Source organism: Salvelinus namaycush, chromosome 17 (assembly GCF_016432855.1).
Source record: "Salvelinus namaycush isolate Seneca chromosome 17, SaNama_1.0, whole genome shotgun sequence".
NCBI lineage: Eukaryota > Metazoa > Chordata > Actinopteri > Salmoniformes > Salmonidae > Salvelinus > Salvelinus namaycush.
Window position 1 is genome coordinate 4,242,511 of NC_052323.1, and position 15,838 is coordinate 4,258,348.

General features: G+C 41.6%; 1 protein-coding gene across 1 annotated transcript; it reads right to left on the minus strand.

The window, feature by feature from the left end:
* Positions 1-1,414: 1,414 nt before the first annotated feature.
* On the minus strand, positions 1,415-14,954 carry LOC120062242 (dihydropteridine reductase-like). Its single transcript, XM_039012065.1, has 7 exons — positions 14,751-14,954; positions 14,346-14,438; positions 13,868-13,964; positions 13,517-13,657; positions 8,283-8,391; positions 6,756-6,839; positions 1,415-2,109 (listed from the first exon to the last, which is right to left on the minus strand). Exons 1-7 carry the CDS (start codon positions 14,832-14,834, stop codon positions 2,007-2,009), a joined length of 711 nt encoding a protein of 236 aa, XP_038867993.1. The 5' UTR covers positions 14,835-14,954; the 3' UTR covers positions 1,415-2,006.
* Between the last annotated feature and the right edge of the window lie 884 nt (positions 14,955-15,838).

The window sequence follows — 15,838 nt, forward strand, 5'->3', positions numbered from 1 at the left end:
GTCCCTCTGATATGTACTTACGCAGGGTGGCGGGGCAATTCATCTAGGTGTATTGTGTGAGGGCCCCCAGGCACATTCAACACGTCCCGGCTGCATACATTAGCTCCCATGATGTTGTAGTGCTATAGAGTGACTGCCCATGGGAATACATGTAGCCATTGTTTATCACAGAAAGCATTTCAGCTGATCGAAGACACCTGCCGGGGATAGCTCCTTGAAAAGGAGAGCAACACGGACTATCTTCTCATAATGCTACCGATGCTATTGTTCTGTGTAGTATGTGGTAGGCCTATGGGGGATCAGCCGTTGTGTTCTGTCATACACTGAGTGTACAAAACATTAGAAACACCTGATCTTTTCATAGATTGACCAGGTGAATCCAGGTGAAAGATATGATCCATTATTGATGTCTCTTGTTAAATCCACTCCAAATCAGTGTAGATGAAGGGGAGGAGACAGGTTAAAGAAGGATTTTAAGCCTTGAGACATGGAATGTGTATGTGGGCCATTCAGAGGGTGAATGGGCAAGACAAAAGTCATTTGAACGGGGTAGGGTAGTAGGTGCAAGGCGCAACGGTTTGAGTGTGTCAAGAACTGCTGGGTTTTTCATGCTCAACAGGTTCCTGTGTGTATCAATAATGGCTCACCACCCAAAGGACATCCAGCCAACTTGACACAACTGTTGGAAGCATTGGAGTCAACATTGGCTAGCATCCCTGTGGAACGCTTTCGAAACCTTGTAGAATTCATGCCCTGACAAATTGAGGCTGTTCTGAGGGCAAAAGGGGGTGCAAGTCAATATTGGGAAGGTGTTCCTAATGTTTTGTACACTCAGTTGTTCTTAGGAAGGATATTCACTGATCAGTCGTTTTATCAGCAGCCTGGGGTTATAATATAAAACGAAACCAAGAAACTTGAATCTATAATGATTTTTTTTAAGGAACCATAATGGAAATAAGTCTCTGACTTTGTGATATTCCGGTCACATTTTTATACTGTGTGTATGTATTTCTTTCAACTGGCATATAAAATCAATCAATAAATCTCAGATTTACAGTGGAGCCCATTTATTGTATGTTGCCTTTTCTTTATTGGCTTTTGTTTTCGGCCAAATCCACTCATATGTTGTATGTGTTAACATTACTTTATAGTTAGTTTTGTGACCAACACATTTACACAGGCAGCCCACTTCTGATCTTTTCCTATTACTTGGTATTTTGACCAATCAGATCAGCTCTTTTGCCCATAATTGGGCAAAAGATCAGAATTGGGCTGCCTGTCTAAACGCACTCAATTCCCTTAGGCACACAATGGATCATTTGACTGGTGAGGTGAATTGTTATCCATGGGCACCACCTGGTGGTGAAGGCTATAGCATGTCACTGGAAATGACCACACGCTAGAACAAGTCAAACAAGGTAGGTAAAGAATTTACTGTAACTGGTCTCCAACCCCATTCAAAATGGTATGTATTTAATGGAAGGCGAATAAGTCTAATTATAACCAATTCAATTCAATGAAATATATTATTTGGGGGTAGGGGTGGGGGGTGGGCAGGGATAAAAAAAATCAGGATTTTGGCGGTGGTGAAACCGCTACAAATCCATAATCCAAAATGGGTTGCTTTTCTATGATTGTTTTCAGCTGATGTATTACATTTCCACTGTTTAAAGTACCAAGGTTATGGTGATGTCGTAGTATTTTGATTGTCTCTCACATATTACTAAATCAGATTATGATTCACATGGAGTTTTATTCAAATTGAGACAGAGGTATTAAAACCACATCAAAAAGACACAAAAATACAAACAATTTGTTATGAGATACTGATAATAGTTCTTAGAGGGAACATCTTCAATCAAGCATTCATCCCCTCTTTCTCCCTGTGACTCATTTTAACCCTCCCGACCCACCCTATCACAGTCTCTCCCAACCATCCCGCTCACTAGCCCTCCCACCCGCTCTCTCATTGTCTATCTCTCCCTCCCTCTCCACCTCCCTCTCCACTATTGCGTGGGTAGGGTCTGTGTCTTGCCTCCCACAGTGGTGAGCTGCATCAGACTGCCCGATGCTGGACGATCTGCACCAGTGGCCCAATTGAAGAAAGTTCTGGAAGAAAGAAAAATAAGACTTTGAGAAAATAAGAAAAATAAGAGGACGAGACTATGGAGATAGTGTTGTCTAATGTTTAACTATAAAAAAAAGTGTTAAACAAAACTAAATGTATTTTATACTTGAGATTCTTCAAAGTAGCCACCCTTTGCCTTGATGACAGCTGTGCACACTCTTGGCATTCTCTTAACCAGCTTCATGAGGTAGTCACCTAGAATGCATTTCAATAAACAGGTGTGCCTTGTTAAAAGTTAATTTGTCGAATTTCTATCCTTCTTAATGCGTTTGAGCCAATTAGTTGTGTTGTGATAAGGTAGCGGTGGTATACAGAAGATTTGGTAAAAGACCAAGTCCATATTATGGAAAGAATAGCTCAAATAAGCAAACGGCAGTCCATCATTACTTTAAGACATGAAGGTCAGTCAATGCGGACCATTTCAAGAACTTTGAAAGTTTCTTCAAGTGCAGCCGCAAAAAACATGAATGTGCTTTGATGAAACTGGCTCTCATGAGGACCTCCACAGAAAAGGAAGACCCAGAGTTACCTCTGCTGCAGAGGATAAGTTCATTAGAATTACCAGCCTCAGAAATTTCAGCCCAAATAAATGCTTTACCGAGTTCAAGTAACAGACACATCTCACCATCAACTGTTGAGAGGAGACTGCATGAAATCAGGCCTTCGTGGTCAAATTGCTGCAAAGAAACCACTACTAAAAGGACACCAATTATTAGAAGAGACTTGCTTGGGCAAGAAACACAACCAATGGACATTAGACTTGTGGAAATCTGTAATTTGGTCTGATGAGTCCAAATTTGAGATTTTTCATTCCAACCGCCATGTCTTTGTGAGACACAGAGTAGGTGAACAGATGATCTCTGCATTTGTGGTTCCCACTGTGAAGCATGGAGGAGGAGGTGTGATGGTGCTTTGCTGGTGACACTATCAGTGATTTATTTAGAATTCAAAGCACACTTAACCAGAATGGCTACCACAGCATTCTGCAGCAATACACCATCCCCATCTGGTTTGCGGTTAATGGGACTATCATTTGTTTTTCAACAGGACAATGACCCAACACACCTCCAGGCTGTGTAAGGGCTATTTGACCAAGAAGGAGAGTAATGGAGTGCTGTATCAGATGACCTGGCCTCCACAATCACCCAACCTTAACCCAATTGAGATGGTTTGGGATGAGTTGGACCGCAGAGTGATGGAAAAGCAGCCAACAAGTGCTCAGCATATGTGGGAACTCCATCAAGACTGTTGGAAAAGCATTCCAGGTGAAGCTGGTTGAGAGAATGCCAAGAGTGTGCAAAGCTGTCATGAAGGCAAAGGGTGGCTAATTTGAAGAATCGCAAATATAAAATATATTTAGATTTGTTTAACACTTTTTAGGTTCCTACAGGATTCCATAAGTGTCATTTCATACTTTTGATGTCTTCACTATTATTCTACAATGTAGAAAATAGTAAAAATAAAAGAAAAACCCTTGAATGAATAGGTGTGTCCAAACTTTTGACTGGTACTGTAGATACAGTATCTCTGTGCCTCTTAGTGTGATTTGAGTTCTTGTTAGCCAATTACCTATTTCAACAACACATTTTCATGAGCTAGCCATTTCCAGTGATGTAGTCAAGTCACTAAACCTCGAGTCCCAAGTCCCTTGTGTTCGAGGAAGAGTCCTAGTCAGAGTCTTTATATTCGAGTCGCGAGTCCCTTGTTAGTGCTAAAAGCGAGACCTACTGTCTTGCACATTGGTAAGGCTAGGAGCTACAGTAGCTATCCGACATGTGCTGTTGTAGCTAGCATGTTGAATTATGCAATGGAGAGAGACTTTCACATGCCCTGAATACAAAAGGTGAAATGCTTACTTACAAGCCCTTAAAAATATATTTATATATATTTTTTTATACAACTTTTTATAAATTAAAGTATGAAAAAAAGTTACACAATAAAATAACAATAACGAGGCTATACAGTGCATTTGGAAAGTATTCAGTCTCCTTGACTTTTTCCACATTTTGTTACGTTACAACCTTATTCTAAAATTGATTAAATTGTTTTTTTCCCACCTCAATCAACACACAAAACCCCATAATGACAAAGCAAAAACAGGTTTTTAGAAAATGTTGCTAATTTATTTAAAATAAAAACCTGACATTTACATAAGTATTCAGACCCTTTACTCAGTACTTTGTTAAAGCACTTTGGCTGCGATTACAGGCTTGAGTCTTCTTGGGTATGATGCTTCAAGCTTGGCACACCTGTATTTGGGGAGGGGCTCTCATTCTGCTCTGCAAATCCCCTGATGCTCTGTCAGGTTGAATAGGGAGTGTTGCTGCACAGCTATTTTCAGGTCTTTCCAGAGATGTCTGGGCTCTGGCTGGCCCACTGAAGGACATTGAGGCTTGTCCCGAAGCCACTCCTGTATTGTCTTGGCTGTGTTCTTAGTGTCATTGTCCTGTTGGAAGGTGAACCTTCGCCCCAGTCTGAGGTCCTGAGCGCTCTGGAGCAGGTTTTCATCAAGGATCTTTCTGTACTTTGATCCGTTCATCTTTTCCTTGATTCTGACTAGTCTCCCAGTCCCTGCCGCTGAACAACATCCCCACAGCATGATGGTGCCACCACCATGCTTCACCGTAGGGATGGTGCCAGGCTTCCTCCAGACGTGATGCTTGGCATTCAGGCCAAAGAGTTCAATCCTGATTTCATCAGACCAGAGGATTTTGTTTCTCATGGTCTGAGAGTCTTTAGGTGCCTTTTGGCAAACTCCAAGTAGGCTGTCATGTGTCTTTTACTGAGGAGTGGCTTCCGTCTTGCCGCTCTACCATTAAAGCCTGATTGGTGGAGTGCTGCAAAGATGGTTGTCCTTCTGGAAGGTTCTCCCATCTCCACAGAGGAACTCTAGAGCTCTGTCAGAGTGACCATTGGGTTCTTGATCACCTCCCTGACCAAGGCCTTTCTCCACCAATTGGCCAGCTCTAGGAAGAGTCTTGGTGGTTCTAAAACACCAATTTAAGAATGATGGAGGCCACTGTGTGCTTGGGGACCTTCAATGCTGCAGACATTTTTTGGTACCCTTCCCAGATCAGTGTCTCGACACAATCCTGTCTCGGAGCGCTACGGACAATTCTGTCGACCTCATGGCTTGGTTTTTGCTCTGACATGCACTGTCAACTGTGGGACATCATATAGGACAGGTGTGTGCCTTTCCAAATCATGTCCAATCAATAGAATTGACCACAGCTGGACTCCAATCAAGTTGTCGAAACATCTCCAGGATGATCAATGGAAACAGGATGCACCTGAGCTCAACTTCGAGTGTCATAGCAAAGGGTCTGAATACTTATGTAAATAAGGTGTTTTTTTATACATTTGCAAACATTTCTAAAAAACAGTTTTTGCCTTGTTGTTATGGGCTATTGTGTGCAGATTACTGAGAATATATATTTTTGAATCCATTTTCGATTTCCGAAGGTACTGTATACAGGGGGTACCGGTACCGAGTCAATGTGCAGGGATACAGGTTAGTCGAGGTAATTGAGGTAATATGTCCATGTAGGTAGGGGTAAAGTGACTATGCATAGATAATAAACAGCGAGTACCAGCTATTTCTGACAACAAAGTCACCAATAGTCAAGTCTGAGTCCAAGTCGTGCCTGGCCATGCAGTCTTGAGTGAACAGGGAGCACAGCCCGAGTCATCACTGGTTGAATCAGGGTCGAGTCATGAGTCATAAAAATCGTGACTTGGGTCCGAGTCAAGCCTGAGTCCTGGACTCGAGTACTACAACACTGGCCTACTCGCACGTCAGTCAACATCCATACTCCAGTCCATCAAGCGGACATTTGAGAAACAGCAGAGACTGTATCAAAGTATTAATTGAATTGCCCTCTCCCATTGCTTCTATTTATACTTCCTGACCCTCATCTGTTTCTACTGTTAATCTGTAGGGTTAATGACATCCAACTATTCTGGGATTATAAAACTGGATAAAATCCCATCTAGTCTCTACCACGGTACAGAGGAGAGACTGGAGACTCAGCGGTCTGTGTCTAAGATGACATGAATAGAGGAACACAAACTTTAGGGGCTCCATACGCTAGCTTAGAATAGACCCACAAAAAAAAGTATAGCTCATTTATGTTTGTGTATGTTAATTACATTCATATAGTTACCATTGCATTTACAAGACATTTGGGCAAATCCTGAGAAGAGGATTTGTAAGTAATAGAAGCCAAGAGTGTCCAAGTCATTTAAGATTGGAGATAATTAGTTGATTAATATGTCCATCAAATTCATATTTTTATCAGATTACAGTTTTATTCAAACCAGACATTTGGCTCTACATATCTTTTGGCAAGGTGTTGATTTTAACAATACAATTGAGTAGGCTATTTTCCAGCATTGCCATCTTCTGGCGAAATATTGGTATACAGCAATTTTCTTAAATAAAAAGATAGTCTATAATTATAGTCATACATTGATCAAGAGATACGTGTTCTTTACCCTGGAATACACCTAATGATGGTCTTAAAGCAGAAATATACTGTACATTTAATTTTTAAGTTTGTTTTATCTGATATTTAGTTGATCTCAAACAGTAATGTTAACAACCCATCATCCACCATATCACACTCACTCTGAAATGTACTCCAGCGGTGTCCAGGAACCAAAGTCTGCATCAGGCATGAACTTCCTGTTCATCGGCGTATCCAAGGTTACCCTGTGTAATCAAGTTACATGATAGTGATCTGGCAGTCGTAGGAACTGACCTGAGGCCTGAGGATCTTGCCCTGGACTGATTGTAACAGCCTCATGTAATCCCCCTGTCTACATATTAAAACACAAAAGCAAAGCTAAAGCGTAGAGATGATATCTCTATTGTCTTATTTACTGCCAGCGAGCATCCAACAACCTCTTTGATTTCACAGTTACATTTCGAGATGAGCAAGATAATTGCTACATAAACACTTACATATATTGAAATATGATTTTAGACATCTGTTGTATTAGTTGCATGTTTGAATGTGCACAGTTGCAGTCTACAGTCTATTCTTGTGTGTGCACAGTTGCAGTCTTTCTTGTGTGCACAGTTGCAGTCTACAGTCTATTCTTGTGTGTGCACAGTTGCAGTCTACAGTCTATCCTTGTGTGTGCACAGTTGCAGTCTACAATCTTTCTTGTGTGTGCACAGTTGCAGTCTACAGTCTATCCTTGTGTGTGCACAGTTGCAGTCTACAGTCTATCCTTGTGTGTGCACAGTTGCAGTCTACAGTCTATCCTTGTGTGTGCACAGTTGCAGTCTACAGTCTATCCTTGTGTGTGCACAGTTGCAGTCTACAGTCTTTCTTGTGTGCGCACAGTTGCAGTCTACAATCTTTCTTGTGTGTGCACAGTTGCAGTCTTTCTTGTGCGCGCACAGTTGCAGTCTACAGTCTCGCTTGTGCACGCACAGTTGCAGTCTACAGTCTTTCTTGTGCGCGCACAGTTGCAGTCTACAATCTTTCTTGTGTGCGCACAGTTGCAGTCTACAGTCTTTCTTGTGTGCGCGCACAGTTGCAGTCTACAGTCTTTCTTGTGTGTGCGCACAGTTGCAGTCTACAGTCTTTCTTGTGTGTGCACAGTTGCAGTCTACAGTCTATTCAATGTGCACACAGTTGCAGTGAACTAAGCAACCCTCGTCCTATACGTATTGGTAGTGCAGAAGAACTGCAAGTCACGGGGGTAATGCTAACCATATGTGACAGCTATTAGTAGCCTGGCAGGTGGCCTCAGCCCAACCTCATGTAATTGGAATGTACCATAACAGAGCCCTGCGAATATTGACAATAAAACTCAGATACAGGCTTCTCATAGTGATATTGCAAAAAAAAGTGCTTTACATGCATCAGTTAATCAATGAAACAGTGTAAACAGATAGCTGCTCATGAGGTGAATACAAGAGCGACTGGGGGAATCTTCTTCCTTTTAGCACAGGCAAATCTGTATCTGAGTACACCTACAACTGTGACATCGCTTACAAAATAAAGGATTTCCTTCTTTTCATTATTTACCCTTTGACCTCTGTTTCTGCAACAAACAAAAAAGCTCCCAACGACTTTCTAATGAGTGCAGGGTTTTCCTATTCCTAATTAGGAAATAAACTTGGCAGGCGATCATGACTCACGGTAGTATGGCTACAGCCACACCTCCAGGGGGCATCCCACTGTCTTCTCCGGCTAGACTCTGACAGAGCTGGTGGACTGCTGCCTTGGCCATGCCATAGCCCACCATGCCTGAGGAGAGAGAAAGACAGAGGGATGAAGAGAGGGAGGGTGATCTAGGAGAGATGGTTGGATAAGTGAGTTGTCATTTATACAAACAGCCAAATCAGATAAGCAGAGGAAAAACACCAATAAATCTCACCATTATAACAAGGGACATGAAATATACACAATAAGTAATACACGTAATACACAGTACCAGTCAAACGTTTGGACACGCCTACTCATTACAGAGTTTCTTTATTTTTACTATTTTCTACATTGTAGAATAATAGTGAAGACATCAGAACTATGAAATAACACATATGGAATCATGTAGCAAGCAAAAAAGTGTTAAACAAATCTTGAGACAATCAGTTGTGTTGTGACATGGTAGGGGTTGTATACAGAAGATAGCCCTCTTTGGTAAAAGACCAAGTCCATAATGACAAGAACAGCTCAAATAAGCAAAGAGAAATGACAGTCTATCATTACTTTAAGACATGAATGTAAGTCAATCCGGAAAATGTCAAGAACTTTCTTCAAGTGCAATCGCAAAAACCATCAAGCACTATGATGAAACTGTCTCTCATGAGGACCGCCACAGGAAAGGAAACTCAGAGTTACCTCTGCTGCAGAGGATAAGCTCATTAGAGTTACCAGCCTCAGAATTTGCAGCCCAAATAAATGCTACAGAGTTCAAGTAACAGACACATCTCAACATCAACTGTTCAGAGGAGACTGGGTGAATCAGGCCTTTGTGGTAGAATGCAAAGAAACCACCACTAAAGGACACAAAAAAGAAGAGACTTACTTGGGCCAAGAAACACGAGCAATGGACATTAGACCGGTGAAAATCTGTCCTTTGGTCTGAGTCCAAATGTGAGTCCAAATGTGAGATTTTTGGTTCTAACCGCTGTGTATTTGTGAGATGCAGTATAGGTGAACGGATGATCTCTCCATGTGTGGTTCCCACCGTGAAGCATGGATGAGGAAGTGTGATGGTGCTTTGCTGGTGACACGGTCAGTGATTTATTTAAAATTCAAGGCACACTTAACCAGCATGGCTACCACAGCATTCTGCAGCGAAACGCTATCCCCATCTGGTTTGCGCTTAGTGGAACTATCATTTGTTTTTCAACAGGACAACACCTACAGGCTGTGTAAGGGCTATTTGACCAAGAAGGAGAGTGATGGAATGCTGCATTAGATGACCTGGCCTCCACAATCACCTGACCTCAACCCAATTGAGATGGTTTGGGATGAGTTAGCCCACAGAGTGAAGGAAAAGCAGCCAACAAGTGCTCAGGATGTGGGAACTCCTTCAAGACTGTTGGAAAAGCATTCCTGGTGAAGCTGGTTGAGAGAATGCCAAGTGTGCAAAGCTGTCATGAAGGCGGCTAATTTGAAGAATCTAAAATCTAAAATATATTTTGATTTGTTTAACACTTTTTAGGTTAGTACATTATTCCATGTGTGTTATTTCATAGTTGATGTCTTCACTATTATTCTACAATGTAAACATTTTTAAAAATAAAGAAAAACCCTGGAATGAGTAGGTGTGTCCAAACTTTTGACTGGTACTATATGTGATATTACAAACATAGTGTATTTTGAGGTCACCAGCTGAGGAAACTATGATGTAACATACATTCACAACACATTTCCTGTTCATATACAGTGGGGCAAAAAAGTATTTAGTCAGCCACCAATTGTGCAAGTTCTCCCACTTAAAAAGATGAGAGATGCCTGTAATTTTCATCATAGGTACACTTCAACTATGACAGACAAAATTAGATTTTTTTCTCTCCAGAAAATCACATTGTAGGATTTTTAATGAATTTATTTGCAAATTATGGTGGAAAATAAGTATTTTGTCACCTACAAACAGCAAGATTTCTGGCTCTCACAGACCTGTAACTTCTTCTTTAAGAGGCTCCTCTGTCCTCCACTCGTTACCTGTATTAATGGCACCTGTTTGAACTTGTTATCAGTATAAAAGACACCTGTCCACAACAAACAGTCACACTCCAAACTCCACTATGGCCAAGACCAAAGAGCTGTCAAAGGACACCAGAAACAAAATTGTAGACCTGTACCAGGCTGGGAAGACTGTATCTGCAATAGGTAAGCAGCTTGGTTTGAAGAAATCAACTGTGGGAGCAATTATTAGGAAATGGAAGACATACAAGACCACTGATAATCTCCCTCGATCTGGGGCTCCACGCAAGATCTCACCCCGTGGGGTCAAAATGATCACAAGAATCGCAAAAATCCCAGAACCACACGGGGGGACAAAGTGAATGACCTGCAGAGAGCTGGGACCAAAGTAACAAAGCCTACCATCAGTAACACACTACGCCGCCAGGGACTCAAATCCTGCAGTGCCAGACGTGTCCCCCTGCTTTAGCCAGTACATGTCCAGGCCAGTCTGAAGTTTGCTAGAGAGCATTTGGATGATCCAGAAGAAGATTGGGAGAATGTCATATGGTCAGATGAAACCAAAATATAACTTTTTGGTAAAAACTCAACTCGTCGTGTTTGGAGGACAAAGAATGCTGAGTTGCATCCAAAGAACACCATACCTACTGTGAAGCATGGGGGTGGAAACATCATGCTTTGGGGCTGTTTTTCTGCAAAGGAACCAGGACGACTGATCCGTGTAAAGGAAAGAATGAATGGGGCCATGTATCGTGAGATTGAGTGAAAACCTCCTTCCATCAGCAAGGGCATTGAAGATGAAACGTGGCTGGGTCTTTCAGCATGACAATGATCCCAAACACACCGCCCGGGCAACGAAGGAGTGGCTTCGTAAGAAGCATTTCAAGGTCCTGGAGTGGCCTAGCCAGTCTCCAGATCTCAACCCCATAGAAAATCTTTAGAGGGAGTTGAAAGTCCGTGTTGCCCAGCAACAGCCCCAAAACAACACTGCTCTAGAGGAGATCTGCATGGCGGAATGGGCCAAAATACCAGCAACAGTGTGTGAAAACCTTGTGAAGACTTACAGAAAACGTTTGACCTCTGTCATTGCCAACAAAGGGTATATAACAAAGTATTGAGATAAACTTTTGTTATTGACCAAATACTTATTTTCCACCATAATTTGCAAATAAATTCATTAAAAATCCTACAATGTGATTTTCTGGATTTTTTTTTCTCATTTTGTCTGTCATAGTTGAAGTGTACCTATGATGAAAATTACAGGCCTCTCTCATCTTTTTAAGTGGGAGAACTTGCACAATTGGTGGCTGACTAAATACTTTTTTGCCCCACTGTACTATGGACAAATATTCCAGGTGCTTTTGGATCCCAGAATTTGCCCATTACAGTTGTATTGAGAGATGACTGCTTGTTCCACAAGCATGCTTTTGACTTCCCTTCAATGTTTGTGTTTGTAGCATCTGGAAACAATACGCAGCATTTTCCACGTAGAAACACTTCTTTGAAGAACGTAATATGCTCTCCCCACCCTCATATAAAACAGCGGAGGCATGCCACAGCTACATTTGAAGAATGGACCAATGAGAGAAAGGGGTGGAGAGTTAGCTCTTCCTTAAATTGTTGTTCTCTCTCCAAGATACTGTACTACTAAACTGAACATATTTGAAATGAAATGGAACACATAGTCTTTCGTTGGGGAGAGAATGTCGTATTTGATTGCATAGATGTGCTCCAAATTGCGTTAGGATGGTTCATAGGAAGTGTGCTTAGAAACTATTTCCCCAAAGAGGATTAACAGACTTGCGTGCTGAATCACCCAAAGTTAAATCAATGTTATTTGACAGTTCAACCTCTCTTTTAAATCTAGGGTGAAGGATAAGGGCCATAGGGTGCTCACATGGTTAACTAACCTCAGTCTTTAACCCCAAATCAACCCATAAGCTTTTAGTCCACAATGGAATGTTTACAATGTAGCCTACTCTTCGTCTGCGTCTGGCTTTGTAAGACTAAGACACCACTGGAACCCAAACTGCCCAAAGGCAGTATATCAATATTGAGAACTCAGTAAATCAGACACACAAGTAGCTGGTAAAGTATTAAAGCTAAAATAAAGTTCAAATATAAGCACAGATAACCCCTAAACACACACAATCTTTAAGCACTACTACTACTGTCTTCCACTGTCTTGTTTTTTTGTCAATAGTACAGAGCATTTGTCTTTTGAACAGGCCTAAGGCAATCAATGTTTGATAAGGCATGAGGTAAATGCTTTCCCTACATTATAAAATGAAAAGTAGTTTTAAAAGATGTATTTCTAAAACTCACACACTTCACCTAAAGGCAGCTCTGAGCATTACCTGAGGGGAAATACTGCAGAACCTTTTTTAATAAAAATAAATATTGGCATACAGAGGAGTTAAACTACAGGAAACATCTCCAAATAATATTAGACATACCACTGTCAAAATAAACCAACCCCCCTCAGAGAAATCTCTGCAATTTCCTGGCCTTTGTCTAGATTATCACTAGTAAGCTACATTGCAATAGGAGAACAGCACAGCACACTCTAACCATGTCCACATGTGCAGGACCCAAATTCTGCTGACTCATTCTCCTCCCCAATCTGACAGCCAATGAGAGCGGGAGCTTTGTAGCGACTGCTAATCAGGGATTTTAGGTGCCCCAGTGTCAGGAGTTGTATTGTTGTCAGGGCCATCGTATGGGTAACACACCACACAGGGAATGGCATGAGTGCTTGGTCCTATAGGTACCTTCACATGCATACAGGGTCTAAAATATCAGACAGCATTGTGTGAAAAAAACATAGTAGGAACAATTTCTCTCCTCATAATTGTCCGACATCGTGAAATGTCACTATGTATATCATAATAAACATGTTACTCATATTTTAGTTCCTATGTCATAGGCTTATTTGTACCCATGGGTTACATGTTTTACAAAGTGTTTGATGACATAAGCTGCTATTTGTTTTGGCTGCCTAAATCGTGACGGCAGTAGATGTATGCCAAAGTCCCTCGGACATCAACGTCGGAATGAAAGGGTGGTCAGAACAGAGGCACAATCTAACAGGGTCAGTATGACAACATTACATGAGAAAATAGAATGCATAATAGAATAAATTACAATACCAGTAGAATATTTTAGAACACCAGAAGAACAGAATAGCAGTAGAGAGTAGAGGTATGTGGCATCTTACCACTAGTGCCACCCAGTGATGCTTTAGCCCCAGCCAGAGTCAGCAGTCCCCCTTGCTTCAGGTGCACAGCAGCCAGGTGGCTGGAGATGGTAGAGGTCCACACACTCTGCTTCCACATCATATCTGTGTTTTTGTACAAGTCTAAAACATACATACATACGAGAACATTTTGTTTGAGGAGCAACATAGTAATAATGAACACATAACTAAATAGAACACTATACAATGGCACGAACAAACATCCCTGTTGAGAATTCAGCCTAAGGGGAAATTGGTTTTAAAGTAATCATATCAGTGTGTGTGTTCAAAATGAACTGATGATATCTCAGGAAAATGCTGGTGAACTCTGACCTTTTGAGCTGCAATTTCCTCCTGCCCATCCGCCTGCCACACACAAGATGGCATCTACTTTCTGGTCCCCTAGCAACTGTGCCACATCTGCTGTCACCTGCAGCAAGAGAAAAAGGGCAAGACTCTGGCTGTTTTGCTAATATAACATTTTATTTGAATATATATTTTATCATTTGGAATGTCACCACTTCCTGTGTTTACAATTTGTTGACATCTAGCTGCCACAACAAAGAAATCAATTTAATTTTGCATTTTAAAAAGACACATTCAATATGGCAATGAATAGAATAGCCCCCTATAGGCCTATGCAATAGCATAACCACTGAGTAGAGTTTCCGATCGTGGCATAGAAATTACGGTAATTATCCAGCGTTTTGCAAATGGAAAGTCAATGATCGTTTCCCTTGACACTGGATCATTGACTAAGTCAAAACTGTCAACACCACAGAGAGAGCAGGTGAAAGCGCGCTCCTCCTACCTGCCCTGCTTGCTCGGTAAATGACTCCGATAACTTCACCAGCACGTTCGCGTTTGCCTCCTCATTGGCAACGATATCGATGCTGGCTACCCACTATTGTTGGAAAAGAAAGAAGCAATTGAAAATAGGATGATGGTATCGAACTATCCTGCAAAGTAGGCAATTTATGCAACATGCAAGTGATGATATGTTTTCTGAAAGTTCTGGGCTGGCATCGTTCAACGTTAAATGATGACACTTTCATATGGATTAATTTCCTTTCCCTTGCTTCTTACCATAGCATCTACTTAACATGTGGTTATTGCAAATATACACAGTGGCAAGCAACAGCGCACAATCTTTCGTATTTATATTCTATATGTATCCTTTATTTAAAAATAAAAAAAACTATAGCACGCTACTCACCCATCCTTTAGATTTGAAGTGCTGAACAATTTTGCTACCTAGTGCGCCTCTTCCTCCGTAAACGAGTACCCGATTGGCAGCCATGCGTTCTTTACTATAAGCTTTAGCAATGATGATTATTTCACAAAACGCGACAGCTACCGCCGACAGAAAGATATATACAGTGTATATATAGAGGGAGAGAGAACGGACGAGAGAGAAGGAAGGAAAGAAAGAATTACACCCACCCACAAGATTTAAAGAGACACACTCAGCACATCAAGAGGCGGATCCTCTAGTTCACATATGTCAGAGTCAAGGCCCGCGGGCCACATCCGGCCCGCGAGAAGGTTTTTTACGGCCCCTGGGATGATCTTGATTTATTATTAGAACCGGCCCGCAGACCGCAGCAAGCCGGCAGCCCGCAGATCTTTTACACGCACCAATACTACATTTCCCACAATGCAACGGTGACGCACCGAGCAGTAGGCTGCTTCATTTCAATATTTATTGGCACAGCAGTCGTCAGCATCACAGTAAAATTAACTTTCAGATACCCATCAAAAATGGCAAAACGGAAGGTGGACACTGAGAACCGGGGGTTTCAAACAAGGTGGGAGTCGGAGTATATGTTCACGGAGGTAGCTGGAAAACCTGTGTGTCTTCTGTGTGGAGAAAGTGTGGCGGTACTGAAAGAGTATAATCTGAGACGACATTATGAAACGAAACACGCGGACAAAAACAAGAATATGGACATGGAACAAAGGCTACAAAAGGCAGAGGAATTAAAACGAGGCCTCAAATCTCGACAGGCTCTGTTCAAAAAAGCCAAATCACAAGGCCAGGCTGCTGTCAAGGCCAGTTTTATTTTGGCAGAAGAGATCGCTAAATCAGCCCGGCCATTTACGGAGGGGGATTTCATCAAAAACTGCATGATTAAAGTTTGTGACGAAGTTTGCCCAGAAAAAAGGCAACTCTTTTTAAATGTGAGTCTGAGCAGAAACACCATTGCCGTAGGTTTTCAGTAGGTTCAATTAGGTTCACTAGACTATATGCGTCATTTAAAAATTTTTCAATGAACATTCGAACAGTCCGGCCCTCGGCTTGTA